The sequence below is a fragment of the Eriocheir sinensis genome, chromosome 6 (assembly GCF_024679095.1).
Source record: "Eriocheir sinensis breed Jianghai 21 chromosome 6, ASM2467909v1, whole genome shotgun sequence".
Classification (NCBI taxonomy): Eukaryota; Metazoa; Arthropoda; class Malacostraca; order Decapoda; family Varunidae; genus Eriocheir; species Eriocheir sinensis.
The window spans coordinates 22439363-22466829 of NC_066514.1; the positions used below are offsets into that span (position 1 = coordinate 22439363).

The window sequence follows — 27467 nt, forward strand, 5'->3', positions numbered from 1 at the left end:
TTATTACACTTTCGCCCCCAAACACACACACACACACACACACACACACACACTCGGCGCGGGTCATGACTTCAGGTTGGCTGCAGTTTTTAGCTCGAGAGAGAGAGAGAGAGAGAGAGAGATAGCGTTCACTTTCCTTTCCCGATGAACGTGAATTGGTAATCGAGTTCATTTGGAAAAGAAAGTGAACGACAGAACCTCAATAGTACACTCTCTCTCTCCCTCTCTCTCTCTCTCTCTCTCTCTCTCTCTCTCTCTCTCTCTCTCTCTCTCTCTCTCTCTCTCTCTCTAGCTTAACAATGCACTCTGCCTAATGTCACGCCAAGGCAGATAGATAGAGAGATAGATAGATAGATAAATAAATAGTTTAGTATAAAAATTAATAAGTGAACGGCGTGGTGTCAAGACCTTCTGGCGTTCGCTTTCGTTAATGGATGTGAACGTGAATAATTGTGTCTAATTTCACTGACTAAACTTTTCTTTTTAATCATATTCTCATCTCAAATTCACTGCTTCGTATATAACCTATTTTTGGAACGCTCATCTCCCCTTAATCCCCACTCGAAAATTAGTCTGGGAGAGAACCTTTTTATTTCTTTCATTTCCGTCAATTAACCTCTTTCTTCACGGTGTAAACTCCTCTTAACGAAGTATTTAACCCTTTGGCTTCGGATTTCCTACCAGAAGACATCACCAAGCTACAGGAATGGAACAAAAAGTGGCTGCTACAATTCAATTAAGAAAAATGTAAAGTCCTGCACCTAAGGAGGGGATATCCAGCACACCAATACCACATAAGAAACACTCCACTAGCCATCACAGAGGCAGAGAAAGACTGTATGTTACCAGGCTACCACTGAGGGCCAAATCCATGACAATCGCAGCGGACGGGTTAAAAAACATCAACCAAACGGCGCATATACAACTCTGGGTACTTCGCGCGCCATCATTGAAGATAGGGTAAGATGAAGTGACATTCTTATTGTGTACATATCGACGCTCGAGTATACTTATTTAACAAGACTTTCGTAGGAGTTGTCGGCATTTCCATTGACAGTTCTATAGCCCTGGTGATAGTCTGACCAACCTTCTGTACCATGAGCGCAAAAAAACACTCATGAAAATACGATTAACCTCATTTTGGGCGCCCAAGAACACGTATTTGATAAGGGTTTTGTAGGAGTTGTCGGCATTTCCATTGGCAGTTCTATAACCCTGGTGATAGTCTGACCAACGTTCTGTACCATGAACACGAAACACCACTCATGAAAACACGATTAACCTCATTTTTGGCTTATTGTGTACATATCGGCGCCCAAGAACACGTATTTGACAAGACTTTCGTAGGAGTTGTCGGCATTTCCATTGACAGTTCTATAACCCTGGTGATAGTCTGACCAACCTTCTGTACCATGAACACGAAACACCACTCATGGAAACACGATTAATCTCATTTTTTGGCTTTTGGAAATAGTTTATGTGAGACGGAAGCGACTGAGAATATAAGGACATAAATACATAAGAACATAAGGAGTCTGCAAGAGGCCGATTGTCGACCCAGCTGCAGGTTACCCCGACCCACAAACTGGTTGATTAAGTCCTGTGCTGCATGGCTAACACAAGCCCTGCGTGTGTGTAACCCCGGAGACCATTACAGCTGTCCTCTGTCCCCATCGCCACCAGCCCTTTCCTAATGAGCCGTTGTTCCGCTGGGTAATGGGTCCTCGCATTCTTCGGAGGCATACGTCAGCGTTATTGCAATTCAGGACGCGGCGGCAGCAAGTAAGGAGACGCGTCGCTGAATCCAAAGTTAGTTACAATCGATTTCTTCAGCGTGAGTCACCGCGGAAAGTGTGTGCGACCGCGGCCCTTGCTCTGCGCCTAAGGGAAGGAACGGGAAAGGTGGAGACGGAGAAGAAAAGAAAAGAAAAGAAGAAGAAGAGGAAGAAGAATTAGAAAAAAAAGAAGACTTACAAAAAGAAGAAGAATTAGAAAAAGAAGAAAAAGAAGAAGAAAAGAAGAAAAAAAGAAAAAGGAGAAAAAGAAGAAGAGAAAGAAAAAGAAAAGGAAAGAAAGAAAGAAGGATATTTTCACGAGTATTTTTCACGTTCATCCATGGCGTAGAAGCCTCGTCAAACTATTACAAAAGGCTCATAACAATACCCATGGAGACAGTAACACAACCTCTACCAAAGCTTTATACAATGCGTGTGTGTGTGTGTGTGTGTGTGTGTGTGTGTGTGTGTGTGTGTGTGTGTGTGTGAGCCCCGAAGTGTTTGGGAATATGGGCGTTTTAGGTGCGTCCGTGTTATAGAGGAACGGACGAGAGCACATTGGAACATCATTATTAGCAACGTAAATAACTACAGTTCACCTCAGGACAAAAGAATTTCCCAAACATACTCCACCTCTCTCTCTCTCTCTCTCTCTCTCTCTCTCTCTCTCTCTCTCTCTCTCAAACAATCAATATCATCATTCTCGCATAACTAACGTAACAGTACCTCCGCCCCCCCCCCCCTCTCTCTCTCTCTCTCTCTCTCAATCACTCATCCTCCTCCCACGCCTTCCCTCACCATTGGACCCTGACGGTACAATTCTTCACCGACGAGGCGGTAAAACACTAATAATTACGATACAATTACCATCCCCGCCCACCCCGTCTTCCTTCCTCGCCTCGCTTCCCTTCCTTCACCTCACGTCTCTCTCTCTTCCCGCAAGATATATGTTATGGGTTCCTGCATGTGGGCAGACAACACGCTTTCAACAAGGCATCTAAAACATCAATAAGACCAAAATACACAACTCTTTGCATCTCGCTGCGACTCGCTTCCCTTGCCTTCACCTCACACGTCTCTCTCTTCCCTCAAGACATCTGTGTGTGAGGCAGACAAAACGCTTTCAATGAGGCAGCTAACTTATTAACAGAATCACTATACCCTATAAACAACTCTTTTCTCCTCGTCTCTCTCGCTTCCTTCAGCCTCACTAACACTCTCTGATCCCTCAAAATATACTACGGGCTCTTTTATGTGACGTCTGTGTTATAAGCTCTACGAAATGCTCCGCTTGATCTGACTTTCAATTGCGTTTTCCTTCTTAGCTGTGTTGAAATTTAGTTAAGAGATGATTGTTTCCTGATTGTGTTAAATGGAGAGAGAGAGAGAGAGAGAGAGAGAGAGAGAGAGAGAGAGAGAGAGAGAGAGAGAGAGAGAGAGAGAGAGAGAGAGAGTGTTGAAATTTGGTTAGAGATGATTGTTTCCTGATTCTGTTAAATGGAGAGAGAGAGAGAGAGAGAGAGAGATGATGGTTCCTGATTCTGTTCAATGGAGAGAGAGAGAGAGAGAGGAATTAAATATTACGCAAGGTCATGATGACGTATAGTGCATTCCTGACAAAAGTGACCACACACACACACACATGAACATTACTCTCTCTCTCTCTCTCTCTCTCTCTCTCTCACACACACACACACACACACACACACACACACATCTCTCTCTCTCTCTCTCTCTCTCTCTCTCTCTCTCTCTCTCTCTCTCTCTCTCTCTCTCTCTCTCTCTCTCTCTCACACACACACACACACATTCTCACGTTCCAGAGCACAGGCGAACGCAACATCAGTATTACACACGCATGAATAACTCAGAAATAAGAAATACACGAAAAAAAACGAAAAAAAACCCGCTGTTGAATTATAGAAACGCATTTTTTGTTCACGCTTCAAAAAACACAACAGCGAGTATAAACATTTTTAAACACAAACGCAGCTAAAAGAGAAAAGAAACGAACAAAAACAACAGAAAATATGAAAGTTGGATATTTAAACACAAATAAACATACAAATAAAAATAGAGATACGAAAAAAAAACGCGTATATACCAAGTTCAAAATATTCAAAAAGATACTTCAATACATATGGCAAATAGCGGAGATTAATACTGATAATGAATAGACAGACACGAGCGTATGTCCTTATATAAGAGATCAAGAATACATAAACAATATACTCCACTCCTTCATTATAACACAAAACACTTAGAATCTGCTTATCAACAAACGGATTCCGGTAAATTGTGGTAGCCCCTCACAAGCTACGGAGATGAGCACCGAGGCCACGCGCAGCTAATAGTGAATGCTCTCATCTGCACCTTTACCTTAAGGACGCATAACCTGACACGGATAAAACAAACGAAGAAAAAATAACTTCACTGCTCGAATACAACAATAAAAATGAGAAACGTATCTGCGTGAAAATATATAAGGTTACATAAATATTTAGCAGGAACGCCTAATTTTACTCATTAACCCCCTCCCCCCTCCTCCCCCCCCCAATACAAACACGCACTTTCCTGCTGAAACCCACAATAAATGCAGTAATTTTAGACAACGAGAGGACAGCCTTCCTATATTAATAATCTGTGTTGCGTGGCGTATAACGTAACAATAGGGTGATCCCACTAGAACAATAGCCTAACAACATCCCGTTATAGTTGTCGAAGCCGTGGATCTGCATACATATATTTTTTTTTACAGCAATGGATGAGATGAAAGAATGAAGATGCTGGTTAACTCTTGCATAGGGGATTTGGATAGCATAGGGATGAGCTAGGGTAGATAAACTAACCCCTCTAGAACAATAGCCTAGCCCAACCATAGTTATAGAAGCCGTGGGTCTGCAGGCATATATATTTTTTTTACAGCAATGGATGAGATGAAAGAATGAAGATGCTGGTTAACTCTTGCATAGGAGACTTGGAATGCATAGGGAGAGCTAGAGTAGAAAAACTAACCCCTCTAGAACAATAGCCTAGCCCAACCATAGTTATAGGAACCGTGGGTCTGCAGGCATAGATTATTTTTTACAGCAATGGATGAGATGAAAGAATGAAGATGCTGGTTAACTCTTGCATAGGGGATTTGGACTGCATAGGGATGAGCTAGGGTAGATAAACTAACCCCTCTAGAACAATAGCCTAGCCCAACCATAGTTATAGAAGCCGTGGGTCTGCAGGCATATATATTTTTTTTACAGCAATGGATGAGATGAAAGAATGAAGATGCTGGTTAACTCTTGCATAGGGGATTTGGAATGCATAGGGAGAGCTAGAGTAGATAAACTAACCCCTCTAGAACAATAGCCTAGCCCAACCATAGTTATAGGAACCGTGGGTCTGCATATATAATTTTTTTACAGCAATGGAAGAGATGAAAGAATGAAGATGCTAGTTAACTCTTGCATAGGAGATTTGGAATGCATAGGGAGAGCTAGAGTAGATAAACTAACCCCTCTAGAACAATAGCCTCGCCCAACCATAGTTATAGAAACCGTGGATTTGTATATATAGATTTTTTTTACAGCAGTGGAAGAGATGAAAGAATGAAGATGCTGGTTAACTCTTGCATAGGGGATTTGGATAGCATAGGGATGAGCTAGAGAAGATAAACTAACCCCTCTAGAACAATAGCCTAGCCCAACCATAGTTATAGAAACCGTGGGTCTGCATACATAGATTTTTTTACAGCAATGGAAGAGATGAAAGAATGAAGATGCTGGTTGACTCTTGCATAGGGGATTTGGATAGCATAGGAAGTAGACAAATAGATAGATAGGTTATATAAAGGTCCCAATACATCCCTTAACTACGCGGTCTCATAATCCAGAATTGCCTTCACAAAACTTTCGCTAGGTACTGAAACACACGCAATACAGTCACGGGGCGAGTTGCTGCGTATTTGAAGTCGCTGAATGAGGTTTGTATTGCAACCGTAGCTCTGTGAAGGCTTTTGTGATCCGGGAAAATCATCAGGCTGTTATGTCATGGGGGGGTAGTAGTAGTAGTAGTAGTAGTAGTAGTAGTAGTAGTAATAATAGTCGTGCAATTCACTATATCTATCACCAGAAAAACATGAACCAAGCAAAAAAATCATTGGTTGGGTTAAACTGTAAATTTTCCCAAAAAGTTCCGCTCCCCGTGAAGTGAAAGTTTAAGAGAAAATGCAGGCACAGGACTGGGGGGGGGGGGGGAAACTGCAAGGGTACAAGGCCCCTCCATGGCTCCCCTCGTGTGCTGACCCCCGCCCACGGCACCGCAGGAGCTGAGGGGGCGATGGAGCAGACGAGGCGGCGGTAACCTGTTCTGCGAGGAGTGAGGCTCGGTGTCACTGCCCCGCCCCGCCCCCGCACCGCCCCGCCTGACCCTCCATGCTCCTCCACCGCGTGTAAGGCCAGCGACACACCCACCACTCCCACACAACGCACCACAGCGGCAATGATGCACTCACTCACACACTCAGGTCCTACCCTCAGCACCCCCACCACGACACACCCACACGCCCCCCCACCACAACACACCCACACGCCCCCCCCACCACGACACACCCACACGCCCCCCACCACGACACAGCCACACGCCCCCCCACCACGACACACCCACGCCCCCCACCACGACACACACGCCCCCCCACGACACAGCCACGCCCCCCACCACGACACAGCCACACGCCCCCACCACGACACACCCACACGCCCCCCCACCACGACACACCCACACGCCCCCCCCACCACGACACACCCACACGCCCCCCCACCACGACACACCCACACGCCCCCCCACCACGACACACCCACACGCCCCCCCACCACGACACACCCACACGCCCTCCCACCACGACACACCCACACGCCCCCCCCACAGCGGTCAACAGCGGTCACCAGTCCCCCTTCGCCGCGCCGCACAACAACCACAGCCACACAGCACTACCACAGCGGTCACCAGTACCTCTCCACACCCCCGCCAAACTCATAACGAAAGAGAAGAAGAAGAAACGAATAAAAAATTAACCACACGGGAGGTCAACCATTGCAAAGTCCACCCATGTCAACACTCACCAGTCAGTCCTGCAGGCGGGCACCACCACACTAAGCAGGTCTCGAGGCACCGCTAAGCACAGTCCAACGCGCACTGACAAGCAAAACTGAGGTGACTGATATCCACGTGCGGCAGGTGAGCGAGGGAGCGCGTGGCTCAGAGCGGAGCGGCGTAGTGGTGCATCCAGCAACTCACTCACCGATGAACTGCCGCTGCACGGACACGATGGGACCCTTGGCCGCGCGCTACCGAGTCACCCCGCGCGGCAGGTGCTCGGCCCGCCCCCCTAAAAGTCTTCCGCGACCCCCCATAAAGAACTGTCAGCCTCCCCGCTACCCGCTACACCCGCATAACATAACAGCCTGAGGACTTTCCCGGAAGACAATAGCCTTCACAGCGCTACGGTTGCATTACAAGCCTTATTCAGCGACTACAAATACGCAGCACCGACCCATTCATCTATTATGTATCTACCATGTCGCTACGATAACTCAGATGGTAGACTATTAATATGTAACGCCCAGTCGACTCCCCCTCCCCCCCCCCTCCCGTAAAGACCACTGCTGTCCCCTCCCCGCGGACCACCAGTAATGACTCCCCAGCACCCAACCATCTATCTGTTATGTAGGTAATTACCATGATAACTCAGATGGTAGACAATCATTATCGTCAATTAACATTTTTATCGACCAGCCAAAGCCTTCCGCAGCGCCCCCCACCCCCCACCCGTAAAGACCACTGCTGTCACCCCCCCCCCCTCCCCCACGCTGACCACCAGTAATGACTCCCCAGCCCCGAACCATTGATCTGACCATTATGTAATTACTGTTATAATTCAGATATCAGACTTATTATGTGGCGTCCAGTCTTCAGGATCCTCCAATGAGATCTTGAATTTCCGTTTTTACGCTGTCTTTCTACGATGTATCAGTGTCGACAGTGAGCTTGATTTGAGACAGAACTTTTGGCATCAGATTATGTCCCCTTGGTGTACCCTGCCTCTCCTGGTCACTGTCGCCACGGTACGAGTGGACTCAATGGCCTTGTGTTCTGCCCGAGCTTCGCCTCGATTCTTAACTCCTGCTTTAGAATGAACGGTCGAACACCAATTTGTACGGCGCTCTGTCAACGACGTGTGGGTAAAGATCTCTTGGTGATGTGTGAACCGCCTCTACAGTTGTTATATTACGACTACCTGTTAATAACGCGTGAAGATACACAGCCATTACCTCTACGGCTGTTATAACACGACAGTTTGTAAATGACGCTTAAGGAAGTGTGGTCATGTATACGAGAGCATTATCAACTTGAATAAACGATAGGAAATGGAAACTACATGTCTATTGCACGTATATCTACCTATATCAAGCATCAGGCAGCCGGGCAGCTCTACCTCCGCCATACCCACCCTCTCCAGCCCCAACCATCACCTCCTACGTCATTCTATAAGTAGGAGTTAAGGAAATGGAGATAACATATGTCTGCACTGCACGCTTTTATATCTAACCATATGAATCAGGCAGGTTGGCAGCTCCCTCACGCCCACTTTACCCTTCCCCTGCCTCCTACGTCATGACCGAACACCTGCTTGCCAAGGGTTACAGGTGGCCGGCCGAGGGGTGGGAGGGTAGCGGAGAGGCGGGACTGGGCAGGGAGAGGACAGGGATATGGGGAAGGCTTATATGCATTGTTACTAGTGTCTTTTCCTTGGGTATGAGTGATTGGAGGGACTTGGAGAGAAATAGGAAGTAAGGAAGGATAGGCGAGGACTGGAGGGTAAGGAGAGAAAGAGGAGGAAAGAGGAGGGGGAGAGGTGAGCGACTTGAGGAAGAAGAGAAGAAAGGGCATGAGGTACAGTGAAGGGGACAAGGGGACAAATGAGGGTTTAAATACAATATCATTAGTGCATTTTCTTAAGAGTAAGGGCGTGGGAGGAGGGGAAGGAGATGAATAGGGGCAGAACTAGGGGGTAAGGGGTACCAGTAGGGGGGTGAGGTGCTGGTTGCGGAAGGAGAGGTGAGTGGCTGGGCGCGGGGTGACGGAACACACACACACACACAAGCGTCACGGTGCTGTAACTCCGTGGCTCGCGATGAAGTCTTTGTTTTAATCATTGGCTCGCCTCTCCACTTGTTGCATGAGTTTCCATTGTCATTATTATAACTATTCTTCTTTTTCTTATTATTATTATTATCATTATCGTGTTTTTTTCAGTAAAGGAACCAGCTCAAGGGCAAAGCTTAATGATTACCAAAAAGCCAGCTAACATCACTTCTATAAAAGTAAAGAGGTCAATATCTGGTTTCAATATAATTCTTCCTGGCTGATCGATTTCTGCTGCAGATAGGCAGACACTGTTCTATTCTCGAGTCTATTAGCAGCGGTGTTCCAAAGGGCTCTGTTCTTTCACTCACTCTCGAGCTTTCACTAATGATCTCTTCAATACAAACTGTAATACCCACTCATATGCTGTGTTCCAAAGAGCTCTGTTCTTTCACTCACTCTCAAGCTTTCACTAATGATCTCTTCAATACAAACTGTAATACCCACTCATATGCTGATGACTTTACATTACTCCACAACCTTCAACAAAAGACAATCTCAGCAAGGCCTACATAACTCAAGACTAAATGAAGTATGAACCTCTGACCTTGCTATTATTTATGAATCTTGAACCCTGATATACTTGGTGCCCGGTAGCAGCGAGAGGCCAAATTTGTGGCTTTACCGTGTAGCAGCGATGGGCCAAATTTGTGCCATGATATAAACCCCCCAAAATAGATGATACATGATCAGATCACAAATGCTTTGATATATATTATGAAATGGTTTGTGTGAGGGGTGATTTTTTCTCATTTTTCTCGCTTGGATGGACCATTAAGAAACATGATCCCTGCTGCTACTGGGTTAAATAACTTAAATTCTTCACCTGACAACCTTCCAAGCATCTATCTCCTACTCTATGATAACACACAGCTGTCACATTCTTCTACATTAAATACTGTTGATCTGTTCCTAACTTGAATCTCAACTGGAAACTTTATATTTCATCTCTTGCAATATCAATTCTAGCCCATCCCTATGGTGTCCAAATCCCCAATGCAAGAGTTACACAAAATTTTCCTGTTTTCATACCTTTCACTAGTAAACAATAGAGTATCAAGAGCCTTCCTCTACCTGTATTCCCTTCATAGTACAACTTGAACAAGAGCAGAATAACAAGACACATCTCCGACCTAATCTGATTATTTTACGGGGTTCCTCCTGTTCTCTGACTTTTTGTTTTGTTTCTGTTTTTCCCTTGAGCTGTTTACTTCAATACAAAAAAAACACCCTGATATACTCTAGAGGTCAAGGGAGCCACTGTTCTTATGGCTGAGGGACAGACTGAAGGCAGCTTATTTGAGTAACAACATATATTTGTACATCATATCACAGTAATAACAACACTCACACTCTGATGTACTTAAAGAGATACATTCTGGCCAGGTCAACAGCACCACTGTTCTTGTAGATGAGGGACAGGTTGAAGGCAATCTCCCTGGTGAGGTCAAGGCAGGGGCCACCCGGCGGCTTCCCCAACACAGGGCACTCCAGGGCCTGCTTGTAGTAGTGGATGGCCTGGGGCAGCAGGTTGAGCTGGTGGAAGGCCCGGCCAAGGTTGTACATGGACTCCTGGCACTCCCCGCGCATCTCCACGTAGGTGTTGAGGAAGGCACACGCCTGCACCACCAGCGAGTGCTTCTTGCCGCTGAACTTCTGGCAGGCCATGTGGGTGAAGGTGAGCCCCAGCATGAGGGGGATCAGGGGGTTGCTGGGGTCCTGCTTGAAGGCCTGCGTGTACTCAGCCAGGGAGTACTTGTAGGTGCCGGCCACCAGACAGTTGTGGCCGTTCAGGATGCCGGGGGCCACCAGGTCGGGGTGCTTGGGGGCCAGTCGCAGCAGGAAGCGGTTGTGCCGGAAGTCGTCTGCCTTGGAGATGATGAGGTTGAGGAGGTTCCAGCAGCGCGTGCTCTCCGGGTTCTTCATGACCAGCTCCCGCATGATGTTGTAGGCGAAGAAGGAGCTGTCGTTGTAGATGCACGCCATCAGGCACATGAACTCCACCTCTCGCGCGCGCTTGCTGTCCCTCATGAACTCCTTGGAGCCCAGGGCACAAAACGTCATGCGCTCCAGCTCCTCAAACCTGGAAGTGAGTGTCAGCCTTAGGTAAAGTTGGAGGCATACGCTATAGCTGTGCATGGCCTCAGTGCTCATCTCTATCCCATTAGCCCTTGAGCCTGTGGTGGGTGAGAATCCATTACTCTGGGCAAGTGCAACATCTGGGTTACCACAGTTTACCTTCACCAGGTTTCCCCAGGTATGCATTTATCAACATGCCCAAAAAGGAGGATAAACAGCTGCGTGGGTTGGGAGCTGATTGCCTAAGCTGGGATTCAAACCAAGGCATGCAGATTTTAGCAGCTGGGCATGCAAACCACTGAACCACAGAGGTATTTCTTAACCCCTTGACTGCAGATTTCCTACAAGAAGACATTACCAAGCTACAGGAGTGGATCAAAAAGTAGCTGCTATAATTCAATGAAGAAAAATGTAAAGTCCTGCACCTTGGGGGGGATATCCAGCACACCAATACCACATGAGAAACACCCCACTATCCACCACAGAGACAGAGAAATACCTGGGAGTGTATGTTACCAGGCTACCAGTGAAGGGATATCCAGCATACCAATACCACATGGGAAACACTCCACTATCCACCACAGAGGCAGAGAAAGACCTGGGAGTGTATGTTACCAGGCTACCAGTGAAGGCCAAATCCGTGCCAATCACAGCGGACGGGTTAACTGATGGAACGTGTCATGCAGTTTCAAGAACCAATTTAATAGCAAAAAACTATGGTACTGATAAAATCAAGCTCATTTACATCCTAAAAGTTATTGATATCTGATGCAGTTTTGCTCCGTGTTAGATAGCCATGATGTTGTAAGTCACACCTTCTATGTATTAAAATCAGGAGTGCAAAGTATTAGAATGTGCTGCATCAAGCATTTACTGTACAATCCAACCTACCAATAGTACAACAGAAGGATATGGGGAGACTAGAATAGCCCAGCCTACACATAGCAATACCAAGGCACCATAGAAGCAAAGGTAGAAATAAAAAAATGAGTAGAATTAATATGCAAGTGGGTGATGCTCCCAAAACATCATTCCATGTCACACAGAAGCAGACCAAGGGATGCAAGAGACCTCTAAAAAGTCTGGAACATGCAGCTCTCAATAAGAAAACATGTGTTGACAAAAAGAAATGCCAAAAACAAATTCCAGAGGTGCCTTGATGTTCCCCTTGTGAATGTGAATGTGAATAAGTGATACGAAGGAAGAGGCAAAATAACACAGTTCCAGAATTCACTAGAAGAGAGGAAAAGAGAGTGGGGATAATGAGAGACAGGAGACTGATTAACATTACGAGGAGAGGAGAAGATATAGTAGACTGGCTCACCTCTCCCACTCACACAGTTATCTCAATTGTCATTATCAACATACCTCCCCCTCTGGTGCAGGTTGTGGCACATGGTGGTGAACAGCTCCCACTGGTCCTCGATTGGGACATCTGGACCGGTGTAGGCCGGGCCACTGTCCTCAACACTCTCGTTCTTGGAGCGTCGAAGGTCCCGGATTGTGTCGTACTTGTTGGCCAGCTTCTTGTTGCCTATCATGGCCTCGGCCTCGTCACGGTTCCTGCAGCACAGACGTGGGTGTTAAGGGGAGGAAGATGTGTACAGGGAGTCAGGTACACTATAGGAGAAAGGTTCTTGGTAACGCAACTATGAGAAAGACCTGGGAGGGCTAGCACAAAAAGACCTTTCCCCAGCCCCAGAGAAACACAGGTGTGGATGTTAAGAGGAAGGTTCTTAGAGAAGCAAGTGTGAGAAAGACCTGGGAGTCATAGTACAAAAAAAACTTTCCCCAGAGAAGTTTACTAATAAGACACCTGGAGGTTACATCAGGTGCTCATGGCAGTGATGTGGTCACCTTGCATACAGGAAAACACTTACACAAGTTGAAAAGTGAAAAGAGAAGCAGCTACAAATGATAGCAAGCTTGAGGGAACTGCAATATAATGAAAGACTGAGCAAACAAGAGCTGCCCACAAGCCTTTGGTTACTACTGACCTGATGTGGATGAAGTGCCGCCTGAAGAGCAGCTTGGCCACGTTGATGAAGTCGTCCACATGGCCCTGGTCCAGCAGGATCTTGCAGCGCTGGTACAGCAGCACTGAGTCCAGCGGCTCAGAGTCGCTCTCCTGACTGAGGACGAAGAGTGCCTCGTCCAAGTGGCCCAGTGACTGCAGGATGGAGGAGAGGGTCAGCCGGGCCTCAGCGTGCTGCGGAGCCAGTGCCACCACCCGCCGGTACGCCTCGGCCGCCTCGTCCATCTGGTCCATGGCCGCTAGGCACTCCCCGTACTGCAGCCACACTGCCGCCACGTTGTACTGCGTGGAGCCGATCAGCGGCCGCAGCAGGGGCAGCGCAGCCTCATGGTACTCAGCGCTCATGTAGGCCTCGGCAGTGTCCAGGTACAGGTCCCCAAACTCCTCCTCAGACTCCCTGTGGTGATGGGGAAGTGAGGACACGGGTAATGCTTTCACTGGGGAGTTAGTCTGCATCACAGCCATAGGTGAGAAGAGTCTGGAACACTTGATCACAGATGTCACGTTGTTACCAAAAGAGCAATGAAAAATTCTACTTGATGCTGATATATTAGTGTGTGTTGTGCTCTGGGTACTTCATCAAGATCCTGACAATACCAACAGCACACACACACACACACACACACACACACACACACACAAAAAAAAAAAAAAAAAAAACACATACCGTATCAACATCAGTTTGAATTTCACACAGCTTGAGGAAGCGCAAATTGTCAAGCATTCTCTTAGAGGGAGTTTCGTTCTGTTCCCTCAGCTGAGTTTTGCATCTGTTCAGTGTCTTCTTAACCATGACAAAATAGATGAGTAAAATTAACAAAAGAAACTACTTCAAAATTTACAGGACCAGTCAATTTTCTTTGTTGTTGTTGTTTACTCCATTTTTTGCACCCTTGAACTACCTCCTTGTCTGTAAAAAATAATAAAAATAAAAATAAGTAAATAAACAAAACAAAATAAATAAAACGTCAAGTGCGACTCACCTCATGAGGAGCTCGACCAGCGGCGCCGCCAGGTCAAAGCAGCGCAGGTGTATGAGTGCCACGGTGAGCTTGGTGCGCAGGTCGATGAGCAGGCCGGGTGGCACGTGGCACTCAGAGGACAGGGACAGCTGCTCCTTGATGTCCCTCTGGCTGAGCTCCTCCTCATCCAGGGCCTGCGGGAGACACATGGACAGATAAATAGATAGGTAGAGACAGGCAGAAGAAGACACATAGACAGATAGACAGGCAGAAGAAGACACATAGACAGATAGACAGGCACAAGAAGACACAGACAGATAGACAGGCAGAAGAAGACACATACAGATAGACAGGCAGAAGAAGACACATAGACAGATAGACAGGCAGAAGAAGACACATACAGATAGACAGGCAGAAGAAGACAGATAGACAGGCAGAGGAAGACACATAGACAGATAGACAGGCAGAAGAAGACACATAGACAGATAGACAGGCAGAAGAAGACACATAGACAGATAGACAGGCAGAGGAAGACACATAGACAGATAGACAGGCAGAAGAAGACACATAGACAGATAGACAGGCAGAAGAAGACACATAGACAGATAGACAGGCAGAGGAAGACACATAGACAGATAGACAGGCAGAAGACACATAGACAGGCAGAAGAAGACACATAGACAGATAGACAGGCATAAGAAGACACATAGACAGATAGACAGGCAGAAGAGGACACATAGACAGATAAATAGATTGGTAGATAGACAGGCAGAGGACACATAGAAAAATAAATAGATAGGTAGATAGACAGGCAGGAGAAGACACATAGACAGATAGACAAACAGACAGAGATAAGTAAACAGAGTGAGATATTATTATGAAGGATACATAGAGGTGGACACAGGTGGATACATAGATAAAAAAACAGATAAATAGAGTGTTTGGCATTATTTTGAAGGACACATCAGGGTGGGTAAGAAGAGACACATACACAAATAGATAAATAGACAGACAGACAGATAACTATAGATAAAAGATACAGATAAACAGATAGGCATATAGAAGGAAAACAACAACAACAACAAAGAAAACATCAGTCATTTTGAAGGACACATCAGGATACATAGATAGATTGACACGCAAAAACAGATAGATAAACAGAGAGACAGACAACTATAGATAAGAGATACAGATAAACAGATAGGCATATAGAGGAAAAACAACAACAACAAAAAGAAAACATCGCTCAGCCTCTCTTCCTTGCGCCGAGCCTCACCGGGTGTGAGAAGCGGACTCCTGAGTGCTGCACCAACACCTCGAGGCAGCGGTGGTGTTCCTGCTGGTGCATCAGAACCTCCAGCATCAGGTTGACGTCCTCGGCCGTGACGCAGCTCGGGTGCTTACGGAAGGCGGTCTCCATGGCGTCGCGGGCGAGGTGCACGTCCTTGTTCTCGTAGTGGATCTTGGCAATCTCCTTGGCCAGCTTCAGACCGTCCTACAAAACAACTCTCTCATTGCAACTCATACTGCAACCTTGAGCTTATACTAGTGCTATACTGCAACACAACCCCCTTCACACTTGCTGCAACATTGAGCTTGTACTAATACTTCCCCTACAACACTACCCCCTCATACTTCCTGCAACACTGAACTTATATATCAACACTTCCCCTACAACAAACACTGTGATACATCCCTTGACGTAACACATACTGAGCTTATACTAACACTACCTTGTCCTCTACAACACTATACTGCAATGCCCTCAACACAATACTGCTGCAACACTTCCCCTTCAACACTGAGCTCACACTAACACTTTCCTTACAACTCCATAATGCCCATAATGCAACACACGCTTCAATGCTGCAGGGGATTGGGTTGTGTTTGGGTATGCTGAGGCAGTGGAAGCAATGTTGTCAATAGGATGAATGTCTATTTCCAGAGTAAGTTCTTTCCTATGAGTATTGCCTGGAAGGGTGGGCAAGGATTGGTAAACAGACCTGACAGACAACACACACGCACACACACACACACACGAAAAATAAATAAGAAAATGAATAAATAAAAGATATATATAAATCAATTAATGGAGCCCATCTCTCACACACACACACACACACACACACACACAGAAACTATACAAAACAACACCACAAAAAAAATCAAATAAATAAATAAAAGCTATATATATATCAGTTCATTCACCCCTCTTCCCACCTTTCCCTGGTCGCTCCTGAGGAACTTGAGCATGTGTGAGTATCCCTTGAGTGCCTTCAGCTTCTCGCCCAGCTGCTCCAGGAGGTCGCAGCGTGCCCAGTGGTAGTCCAAGTTCTGTGGGTTGGCCTTGATGGCGCGGCCGAGGCAGAACACCGCCTGCTGGATGTTTTGCTGTCGGAGGAAGGGAGGGATGAGGGGCACTTCGGAACATCTATGATTTTCTACCTGTTCAAAATCACACCCCAAGTATCTCTATTATTAACATTACACCTGATTTTCATTATACAACCATCTACCTCTTCTACCTAAGGCATGTTGTCACAGCGTAAGTATTTTTATTATTAACGCGGTAGAAGCAGGGATCATGTTTCTTAATGGTCCCTCTAAGCGAGAAAAATGAGAAAAAATCACCCCTCACGCAAACCATTTCATAATATATATCAAAGCATTTGTGATCAGATTATGCATCATCTATTTTGGGGGGTTTAAATCATGGCACAAATTTGGCCCGTCGCTGCTACAAGGTAAAGCCACAAATTTGGCCCGTCGCTGCTACATGGTAAAGCCACAAATTTGGCCCATCTCTGCTACATGGTAAAGCCACAAATTTGGCCCGTCGCTGCTACACGGTAAAGCCACAAATTTGGCCCATCTCTGCCACACGGTAAAGCCACAAATTTGGCCCATCTCTGCCACACGGTAAAGCCACAAATTTGGCCCATCTCTGCCACACGGTAAAGCCACAAATTTGGCCCGTCGCTACTACATGGTAAAGCCACAAATTTCGCCCATCGCTGCTACCAGGTTAAAACAGTTGGAGCATTTGGAAAGAATGGAAGAGGTATAAGTTGCAAGAGGATGTCAGGTAGAAGAAGACTAAAAGGAAAATTGAGAAAGAAATGGAAAGAAACATTTGAAGAAGTCCTCAGCAGACATGACTTGCTGTACATTAGAAGTCAGAGAGAGGAGGAGACCTTACAATATTTTTTTTTTCTACAACAAAGGAGTCAGCTCAAGGGCACAAAAAAAGGAAACAATAATAAAAAAAAGCCCGCTACTCGCTGCTCCTAAAAAGAATCCAAAGAGGTGGCCGAAAGAGAGGTCAATTTCAGCAGGAGAGGTGTCCAGATACCCTCCTCTTGAAAGCGTTCCAAGTCGTAGATAGAGACAGATGAAGGAACAAGCTGGTACCATTAACAGGTGTATAAAACCTACTCTGGGAGCTGAAGTAGAAAGCAAGAAGTAGTGATTATGATCATTATACCACCCCCTACCTGGTGCAGAGAGAGGTCGGCCAGCTTCTCCCACTCCTCTGCGTTGGGGCTGAGGAACGCAGCGATCAGCAGGAACTGGAGGGACTTGTTCACCATGTCCTTCTCCTCGTAAATCATCCCCAGCGTCTGAAAAACACACACACAACACAAGGTTACATCATCCCATATCTGTCCTATCCTGGAAACACTCACCCCATATCTGTCCTATCCTGGAAACACTCATCCCATATCTGTCCTATCCTGGAAACACTCATCCCATATCTGTCCTATCCTGGAAACACTCATCCTGTATCTGTCACATTCTGGAAACACCTTTGCTATATTTTTTTTACAGTAGCAGAAGCTCAAGGGAAAAAAAGACAAAAAACAAGTCTGCTATCCTCTGCTCCTGCAATAGAAAACAGAACAGAGAGGCCTAAAGGGAGTGTCAATTTCAGATGGAGATACTCCCCTCTTGAAAGTTAAAGCCATAGGCAGGAGGAAAAACAGACAATTGTAGACTTCAAACAGTAAATCATTCTTATTTGTAACTGATATAGAGCAGTGGAAGAGTGGTACAAACTGAGTAGGTGTGTAGCTGAGGCAAAACAAGTGAAAGCTTTAAACAGATATTAGATGCATTTATGAATGGGAAGGGATTAGGTGAGTCACCCATCTTCAGCAGCTGCCTTGTGTGGGCCATTTGGCACTTTGTAGTCTCATGTTTCTGTGCATCTTTGTGTAAGGAGAGAAGATGAGGAGCCTTTTAAACCCTTGGATGTGGGTTTCCTACAAGAAGACCTCACCAAGCTATAGAAGTGGAGCTATAAGTGGCTGCTACAATTCAATGAAGAAAAATGTAAAGTCCTGCACCTTGGGAGGGGAAATCTAGCTTACCAATACCACATGGGAGACACTCTACTATCCACCACAGAGGCAGAGAAAGACCTGGGACTATATGTTACCAGGCTACCAGTGAAGGGATACCCAGCACACCAATACCACATGGGAAACACTCCACTATCCACCACAGAGGCAGAGAAAGACCTGGGAGTGTATGTTACCAGGCTACCAGTGAAGGGATATCCAGCACACCAATACCACATGGGAAACACTCCACTATCCACCACAGAGCCAGAGAAAGACCTGGGTGTGTATGTTGCCAGGCTACCAGTGAAGGGATATCCAGCACACCAATACCACATGGGAAACACTCCACTATCCACCACAGAGCCAGAGAAAGACCTGGGAGTGTATGTTACCAGGCTACCAGTGAAGGGATATCCAGCACACCAATACCACATGGGAAACACTCCACTATCCACCACAGAGCCAGAAAAAGACCTGAGAGTGTATGTTACCAGGCTACCAGTGAAGGGATATCCAGCACACCAATACCACATGGGAAACACTCCACTATCCACCACAGAGCCAGAGAAAGACCTGGGACTATATGTTACCAGCCTACCAGTGAAGGCGAAATCCATGCCAATCGCAGCGGATGGGTTAAAGGAAGCTGAGTGAGGAGAAGGCAGAGTATGGTGGAGACAGAAACATCAGCTTGAGTTACAAAAAAATGAGAACAAGAGACACAATGAGTTACCTGGTAAGGCTCTGGGGAGTGTGAGAACTGTCGTATCACCTCCATGCACATCTTGATAGCCTCGTCAAACTGTCCCCGGGCGTAGCGCAGGTTGGCCTCCCCCATCAGGCCCTGCAGTGCCGCCGGGAGCCTCCGCCGCCGACGCTTCTCCTTCCCTCCTTTGCGCTTCAACTGGAATCTGTACGAATCCCATCATCACCATCATCATCATCATCTATTTAATATCAGATCTCTTCCCCTCACTTGCATTGGAACCTGTACAAAGCCTGCCTCAGCTAATCCCCTCCTCCTCCTCTTATTTAACATCAGATATTTCCATTATTTAGGACATTATTTAGACTTCAAACTATTTCTGTCCCTTTCCTCAGCCTTACCAATGTTTTTCACACCCCTCCCCAGTTCCCCGCCTTCCTCCCCCTCCTTGTCACAGCCCTCCCCAATGCCCTACCCTCCCTTCCCTCCTTGTCACAGCCCTCCCCAATGCCCTACCCTCCCTTCTCCCCTTGTCACAGCCCTCCCCAATGCCCTACCCTCCCTTCCCTCCTTGTCACACCCCTCCCCAATGCCCTACCCTCCCTTCCCTCCTTGTCACACCCCTCCCCAATGCCCTACCCTCCCTTCCCTCCTTGTCACAGCCCTCCCCAATGCCCTACCCTCCCTTCCCTCCTCTTCACAGCCCTCCCCAGTGCCTCACCAGCCCTCCTCCTCCTCACATGCCCAAACCACCTCAGTCTCCTTACTCTCAACACTGTACTCAGCTCCTTCAAGCCATATCTTCTTGCCACCAACTGTACCCAAGTGTAATTTCCAGGGTTATATTATTTTTCACGCACCTTCCTTCCTTCCCTCCTTTTGTCTATTAACAGAGGGAGAGACAGACAAAGTTAAACACACACACACACACACACACACACCTCTGTTGTTCATTCAGCTCCTTCTCAAACTCCGCCGCATGGTCCTCCACCTCCGGCCCTGCACCACCACCACCACCACCGTCACCACCACCATCACCGCTGCCTTCACCACCACCAGCAGCCGCCGCTCCTGTAGCCGCCACCTCCCCGATGGCCGCTGGTGCATCCTCGTCACTGTCGGCATCTGCGTCCTCGCCCCAAAGTGCCGCAACCTGCAACACAATGCTCGCTGCAACACTGGGCGGATACTAACACTAACCTTTCCCTTACAACACACTTACAATACTTATCTCAATACAACTCATACTGCAGCCTTGAGCTTATACTAATACTACCTCCCTTGCAACACTACTGCAACACAACGCTCGCTGCAACACTGGGCGGATACTAACACTAACCTTTCCTTTACAACACACCTACAATACTTATCTCAACACAACTCATACTGCAACCTTGAGCTTATACTAATACTAACTCCCTTGCAACACTACTGCAACACATACAATATTGCCCTCAATACAACACATACTAAAGCATTTCCCATACAACACTCTATTGTAACACATACCCAAACATTTTCCTCAACACAATACATACTACAACACTAAGCTTATTACTAACACTAACCTTGCAACACTATACTGCAACACATACTAACACATTTTCCCTTGACACAATACTAACTGCAACACTTCCCCTTCAACACTGAACTTATACTAACACTTCCCCCTGCAACACACATTAGAATACATCCCTTGGCATAACACATACTGCAACACTGACTGAGCTTAAGGTAACACTAACTTGTCCTCTACAACACTGTATTGCAATTCCCTCAACACAATAATACTTCAACACTTTCCCTTCAACACTGAGCTTACGCCAACACCTCCTTCACAACTCGACACTGCAACACTCCCGAAATTGACCTCTCTTTCGGCCACCTCTTTTGATTCTTTTTTTTTTTTAGGAGCAGCGAGTAGCGGGCTTTTTTTTATTATTGTTTCCTTTTTTTGTGCCCTTGAGCTGTCTCCTTTGTTGTAAAAAGAACAAAACAACAAAAAAAACAATGCAATGCTCCCTGGAAACAACACACACTTGAACACTTTCCTCAACACTTTACTGCAACACACACTACAGCCCTTCCCTTAACACAACGCATACTGCAACACATCCCCCCTCAACACACCTAAACATCGAAGAAAAAAAATTAAGGGGCACAGCAAACAGGCCCAGCGGAACACGGCCCCCCCCCCCCCTGCACGCCCACCTCCGAGAAGGACATTCCATCCGTCATGAGGCGGTTGATGAGCTCGTCCTGGCTCTTCTGGTCAACCGGTTCGGCGAGTGACTCCTCCTCCTCCTCTGTCTCGTCTCCGGTTGCCTCCGTTGTGTTGAGGGCGAGGAAGCCGTCCCCAACCTCCGCTTCAATGTTTGGGATGGACTGGGGGAGGCAGAGAGGCAGGGATGGAGTGCAGCAATAAGATGGGATGGGAAGAGAGATAGTATACAAAAATAGGTATAGGCAAAAGAAAGGGAAAAGTTTGGAAAGTTTTGTTTAGTCGGCACAACATCTGTGGTCATATGCCGGAGAGAGACAGGAGGGGAAGGAATTATAGGAGAAGGGAAGAGACCTCAGGAGACGGGACACAACCCCCGATTAATACCTGGTACCCATTCACTGCTGGGTGGACAGGGGCGAAGGGTATCGGAAAAGCCGCCTAAATTTTTCCACTCCACCCGAAAAAAAAAAGGGAAGGATGAAGGAATGGACAGAAAAGGAGAGGAGGGAGGAGAGGATAAAAAAAGGGAATGAGGAAGAAATGGATAGGAGACGGAATGAAAAAGGAATCTGCCTCAAAAGTTGATTATAAAGTACTTGAAAATGAGAGTTCAAGTATGGCCCAAGGGAGGAAGGGCAGAGAGCCAGGTATGGAGTGAGGCAATAACATAGTGGAAGGGAACAGTACAGATGTCCCCCACTATACCACTGGGTTGTGTGCCTCAAAAGATGCTAATGCAGTCTTGGAAATGAGTAAGCAAGTATGGCCCGAGAGAGGAAGGGCAGAGAGGCAGGCATGAAGTGAGACAATAACATAGTGGAAGGGAAACAGTACAGGTGTCCCTCACTATACCATTGGGTTGTGTGCCTCAAAAATTGCTCATAAGGTCTTGGAAATGAGTCAGCAAGTATGGCCTGAGAGAGGAAGGGCCAAGATGCAGATATGAGGTGAGACAATAACATAGTGGAAGGGACCAGTACAGATGTCCCTCACTATACCATTGGGTTGTGTGCCTCAAAAATTGCTCATAAGGTCTTGAAAATGAGTAAGCAAGTATGGCCCGAGAGAGGAAGGGCAGAGAGGCAGGGCTGGAGAAAGGCAATAACATAGTGGAGGGCAGCAATACAGGCATTCCTTCACTGTACTATTGAATTACACTCCTCAAAAGTTGGACATAAAGGGTTATATTAAGACATTTTGCCGCCCAAGAACACATATTTGACAAGGCTTTCATGGGAGTTTTGTGTATTTCCAGGAGTAGTTGTATGACCCTGGTGGTAGTTTGACCCTTCCTCTATACCGTGAACCTAAGAAAACACTCATTAGAACCCAACTGATCCCCTCCTCGACCATTAGAAATAGCTGATGTAAGAGGGGAAAGAGTCTTACAATACATGCTAAAGTGTTTGATGATGAGTAAGCAATGCAGAATATCAGACATATGGGTTCTGTATTTTGATGAATTGTTGTGAGCAGCTTAATGATCATACAATAGCACTGCCAATAAGAGATGTATTATTTAACTGATGATTGGGAAATATATATAGATATTACATACATATTTGGAAGGGACAGTTCAAGATCAAGAAGCAACTGATCGTACAGTGATGGTTATTGTGGCTCCTGCTATTTAAGGACCAGTTATATCTGTGCCCAGTCTCGACAAGCAAACCTCACAATGAACAGCTGCGGTACTCACGTGAGGTAGGCCCAGCACCTCATCCACCTCCGAGGCAGCCGACGCCTCCTCCTCTGAGAGATCGCCTTGCTCCATGAGGTCTGACACGGTGCCACTGAGCGGGTCCATCTAGAACAGTGAAGGATATGAGGCACTTATATGCACACCAACGGACACCCACACAAATATACACACACAAACACTCACCCAGCCACCCAAACCTACTCCCACCCACACCTACACCCACCCACCCACCGATACACACACAAACACACCCTGGTGGAATGAGGCAACACATTCAGTTCACAAATTAAAGGTCTTAGCTTCAGATCTCCTTGTGCCAGATTTTTTCACAGTGGACAAAGAGGAGAGACAAAGCCGAGGACTACCAGAAGAAACTCAGCCAGCAAGATTTAGCAACAGAGTAAATATTTGTTCATAGTAAACCAGGACATGATTACGTTTATTTTGCTGGTGGCAGTAACAACTTAAGGTAATTGTCCCTCACACACAAGGATGTAAGGGAGATGGTGTAAGTGTGTGAAGCCTACCCCGTTGTGTCGTTTTGCTCCCCAAGAGTTATGGACCACTGCCTCCCATACTCTACTCCCAGTCAGAAAGGAAGGACCCTGAAGAAACACACTTGCATGGACAGGGTGGATTCCTATTGGTTTAGGCTAAGTTCCCATGAGTTAGGTTCCAATCCCATGATAAAGGTTCCAATTCCATGCGTTGGGCAGCAAACATTGACACTCACCGCCAGCAGGTCCGTGTACTCATGCAGCTGTCCGTCCTCCTCCTCATTGTCGTCATCCTCGGCTGGCTTGGCCTCAATCATCTCAACCTCCACGTGGTCGATCTCACCCTGTGGTAGTGCCTGGTGGTGATGAGTAAATAATTAACATGGTATAAAATCCATAAGCATATGAAATTAAATAAGAAATGGCAGAGACTTCCTGAAGGACCCAACAGTAAAGTGAGATTTGAATGACTAAGTATTTGTAAGGAGTTTATGGTTTAACAGTTCATGGTATGTATAGCTGATGAGTGACGCTACTTGTGATATTTTACACTGCTTTCCGGTAGTGGAAATGCTCTATTAGGTATAACGTAGTTTGTGTAAAATTGCTCTCTATGTTTTTTGTGGGTCTAGCTTTTTAAGGGGAACCCCAAACACTCATGGAAATTTGTTTTTCTCTGGGGTCCGTGTCCCCTAGCCCCTGCAAATAACAGGGGACAGGTGTATTTACTTCTGATCTTATGGACATTAAAACCTAAGAATCTGCACTAGGCCTGTCAGTCTACACAAGGAGCTCCAGATGACTTTATACCATCTATCCTCCCTATTACTTTATTTTACTTTCAGTTTAAAGTGTCCATTGTAGTATTTACACTGACTGCTGCGGCTATTCCACTCATCCACCACTCTGCTTGTAAACCAATTCTTGACAATTTTTATTGAATGTGAATTTTGTAAAGCTACAACAGTTATGAGCCATACTTGGCATTTTTACTACCACAACTTTACTAACATCGCTAGGATTGAATTCCTTCCCCTTATAAACTCCATTAGTCTTTGGTCTTTTTACAATAAAAAAAGAAAGGAAAAAACCAGCCAGCCATGCAAGGTGTTTCAGCTCACCGATAAAATGTTCCTGTACTGGCTGCCGTCCCCCTCGGCCTGCCCCTCGCCAATCATCTCCACCTCCAAGTGGTCCATCTTGCCAACCTCAGAGATCTTCACACTGGAGTTCATCTGAAAATAACAATATATAAATATCTACACACAGCAGACCCCTTCAGACCTTCACTCAAACATTACTTTCACCAGGCACAGAGGTCAGTGCTTACTTTAAATATTAATTTCAGATACTGTAAACTCAAAACGTCAGTTCAGGGCTTGAGATAAACTGAAAAGGCTGCAGAATCCTTGAGGAGGTGGTGCAGCTGCTTGTTGGGTTCCTCATTGAACTATAGTGTGGCTGACTTGCCAAGGCAGCCACACTCAACCCTCGGCAGCGGCCCTAACACAACAGTTACATTTGCTCGACAACACATTCCAGAAAACAACAACAAAAAACATGCATGTTGGTGAAACAGCAACTGCCCATTTTGGAAAAGGTACAAGAAACAGAAGAGGAGATCAACTTGCTGAGTTTGCAGAAGGAAACAGGCTCACCCATGAACACATTTTTTCAAGAAAAGCGTGAACAGGAAAAGAACTTAGAAACACCAAGATGAATAGACTGAAGGTTAATTCCACTTGATGACATTACCGCTGCAGTAAAGAGGAAAGCCTTGTGATTCCTTCTGTTGCTAAGCTTGTTAAGGGACGAGACGACACACAATAAGACGACCCAAGACACCTTACTGGATGCTGATTTCTTCTCGTTATTGTCGTTGGAGTCTGAGCACAATGGCTAGCAAGACTCTATGGTGCTGCCTCTGCCATAGCTGTGCACTGTTGTCTGGTGTGTTGTATCAGGGCAGTAACTCAGAAGTGGCACCTCTCTGATCTTGAAGTTAAGGGCAGAGGTCTTGGCATCAGCTGCTTCTGTAGGGAAAATAAAACAAACACAAGCTTTATTGCGACGGAAAACGGAAATGAGGTACAAAATCGTGCAATTCACTACATTTGTCACCAGAAAAATCATGAACCACTTAAGAAAATCGTTGGTTGGGTGAAACCTTAAACTGACCCCTTTATTTTTTTGGATATTCACGAAAACGTAGCCTGTTGTTTCCAGTTTTCAATGAAGGCTGTTCCTCACCTGTGCTGTATAGATCCTAACATATACATTAGTCTACTCACGTCTCCCAAAACTCCTTCGTCCCACGCCTTGTTTTGTTTACAGTCGCGGCCATTCTTCTTCCTCTTCTTGTGTCCTGTTCCTCCTTTCGATCGGTGCTCTTTTCTTAATCTTATTCACACACTTTCCTTTTTAATAGTACGTAACTTTCCTCGCTGTAATATTCTATCGCATTATTTTCTGTTTTGTTGCTGAAATCGCTTGTTTTAATTGTTTTTCTGTGCACTTATTCATGAGCTGTTCCGCTTTGTATCGCTTCTTATTAAGTCCTCCCTGGTACTTCTTTCCTCTTAATTAAATACTTTACTACACACAACTGTCCTGCCTGGGGGTTGGGATGGCATGTTAATTCCTCCCTTCTCCCTTAACCCGGTATATAGCTGCGGGGGTCATGTTTCTTAGGTTAGGTCAGGTTAAGTTAGGTTAGGTTAGTTTAGATTAGGTTAAAGGCCCCTCCAAGCAAAATAGTGAGAAAGAATCATCACACACGCAAACCATTTCATAATATATATCAACGCATATGTGATAAGTTTATGCATCATCTATCTTGGGAGGTTTATATCATGTCAGAAATTTGGGCCATCGCTGGTACACGATAAGGCCACAAATTTGGCCCGTCGCTGCTACCGGGTTAATTGTTGTTTACCTGTACAATAAACTATCAATCAATCTTTATAATTGCTCCCACTGACTTGCTTTCCTGTTTTCTTCACTTCAACTAACTCGATTTTTCTTCTGGATTTCCCTTTTCTGTCCTTTTCTAGCATCCACAATTACACTTTTTTTTCTTTTCACTCCCCTTTCATTATTCAGACCCAACGGACCCAAGGCGGCCTGGCTGGAGCATGCCATCACTGTAGTAGGTTCTGGACGAACCGTACATATGGATGTACCGTACAAAAGCTCTCAAGACCACATATATTATTTTAAGCTAGTTAACGTCTAAAGAGTGAAAGAGAAAACGGAGTCACACAGCTCCGTCCAAGGAGACTCTTTGGCTCCGTCCCTCCATTTGAGCGCGGCAACCAACAGCGCATGAATGAGGTGAGTTTTTCGGTTTTTCGCATTCCTGATGTAATATTTTGCCTCTAAATTATGGTTTGTGGTGCTTATGAATATGCTAGGAGTGTGAAGGTTAGGTATTGTACACCTAAATATGACTATATGTGATGATATGACGAGGTTTTAGTGATGTAGTACACCACGTGTGTCGGTAAAGTTTGTTTTCATTTTAATGGCTGCCTGTGGATGTTTCGTACAGCTTGGCTTTTAAGTGTACGGAGTCTCCACATGTAAACAAAGATATTTATGCTGTTTGTGTGTTGAACTTTATTTGAAAATTGACAGATAGGCTACAGCAATATAGTCTAGGATAGCATAAGGTATCTCATATGAAATTTAAAGATTCTGTTGCTTATCTAAATATTGTTTTCATTGTAATTGTTTTGTTGTTGTGTCCAGTTCAAGAATGGTGAAGGACACACTTGAATATAATAATGTATAGTATAGATATATGCCTTGTGACCTTTATTTATGTTATTTATTTCAGATTGAGCCAGGATGCCACGCAAGTTCATTCCCAAGAACCTCCGGGAGACAGACCGGACCAACCTCGAACTGGCATTCAACTACAGGATTGAGCACAACACCAGCATACG

General features: G+C 45.8%; 3 protein-coding genes across 7 annotated transcripts in view; 1 reads left to right on the top strand and 2 right to left on the bottom strand.

The window, feature by feature from the left end:
- The window catches only part of LOC126990240 (uncharacterized), a 158865-nt gene extending 151750 nt beyond the window's left edge, over positions 1 to 7115 (bottom strand). Inside the window, exon 1 of the mRNA XM_050848795.1 lies at positions 6890 to 7115. The gene's annotated coding sequence lies outside the window, so the exon portion shown is untranslated. The remainder of the gene's footprint in view (positions 1 to 6889) is intronic.
- On the top strand, positions 6270 to 6806 carry LOC126991223 (uncharacterized). The gene has a single exon (XM_050850009.1). The coding sequence runs from the start codon at positions 6270 to 6272 to the stop codon at positions 6804 to 6806; it is 537 nt and encodes a 178-aa protein (XP_050705966.1).
- Positions 7116 to 10267: 3152 nt separating the features above from the next.
- Positions 10268 to 25970, bottom strand: LOC126990260 (general transcription factor 3C polypeptide 3-like). 5 transcript variants are annotated; one of them, XM_050848824.1, is made up of 15 exons: positions 25812 to 25970; positions 25371 to 25553; positions 24642 to 24755; positions 23757 to 23876; positions 23021 to 23128; positions 21309 to 21482; positions 20039 to 20250; positions 19125 to 19302; positions 17543 to 17668; positions 16269 to 16439; positions 15325 to 15543; positions 14070 to 14242; positions 13049 to 13483; positions 12420 to 12614; positions 10268 to 11055 (listed from the first exon to the last, which is right to left on the bottom strand). In XM_050848824.1, the coding sequence occupies exons 3-15, from the start codon at positions 24753 to 24755 to the stop codon at positions 10320 to 10322; spliced, it is 2961 nt and encodes a 986-aa protein (XP_050704781.1). In that variant the 5' UTR covers positions 25371 to 25553; positions 25812 to 25970; the 3' UTR covers positions 10268 to 10319. The 5 variants fall into 5 exon arrangements, with proteins under 5 accessions (XP_050704781.1, XP_050704776.1, XP_050704767.1 ...); XM_050848819.1 differs by having other exon boundaries at positions 25366 to 25553; XM_050848810.1 differs by having other exon boundaries at positions 25276 to 25553.
- Between the last annotated feature and the right edge of the window lie 1497 nt (positions 25971 to 27467).

Bases quoted from the DNA above. Each gene is read 5' to 3' on its own strand.
- LOC126990260 (XM_050848824.1), bottom strand. From the start codon at position 24,755: ATGAACTCCAGTGTGAAGATCTCTGAGGTTGGCAAGATGGACCACTTG. The intron at 20,251-21,308 runs GTGGGCGTGCAG...ATTGTGTTGCAG, and splicing joins ATGGAATGTCCTTCTCGGAG to GTTGCGGCACTTTGGGGCGA. The intron at 16,440-17,542 runs GTAGGGGGTGGT...TTCCTCCGACAG, and splicing joins CCGACCTCTCTCTGCACCAG to CAAAACATCCAGCAGGCGGT.
- LOC126991223 (XM_050850009.1), top strand. From the start codon at position 6,270: ATGATGCACTCACTCACACACTCAGGTCCTACCCTCAGCACCCCCACC.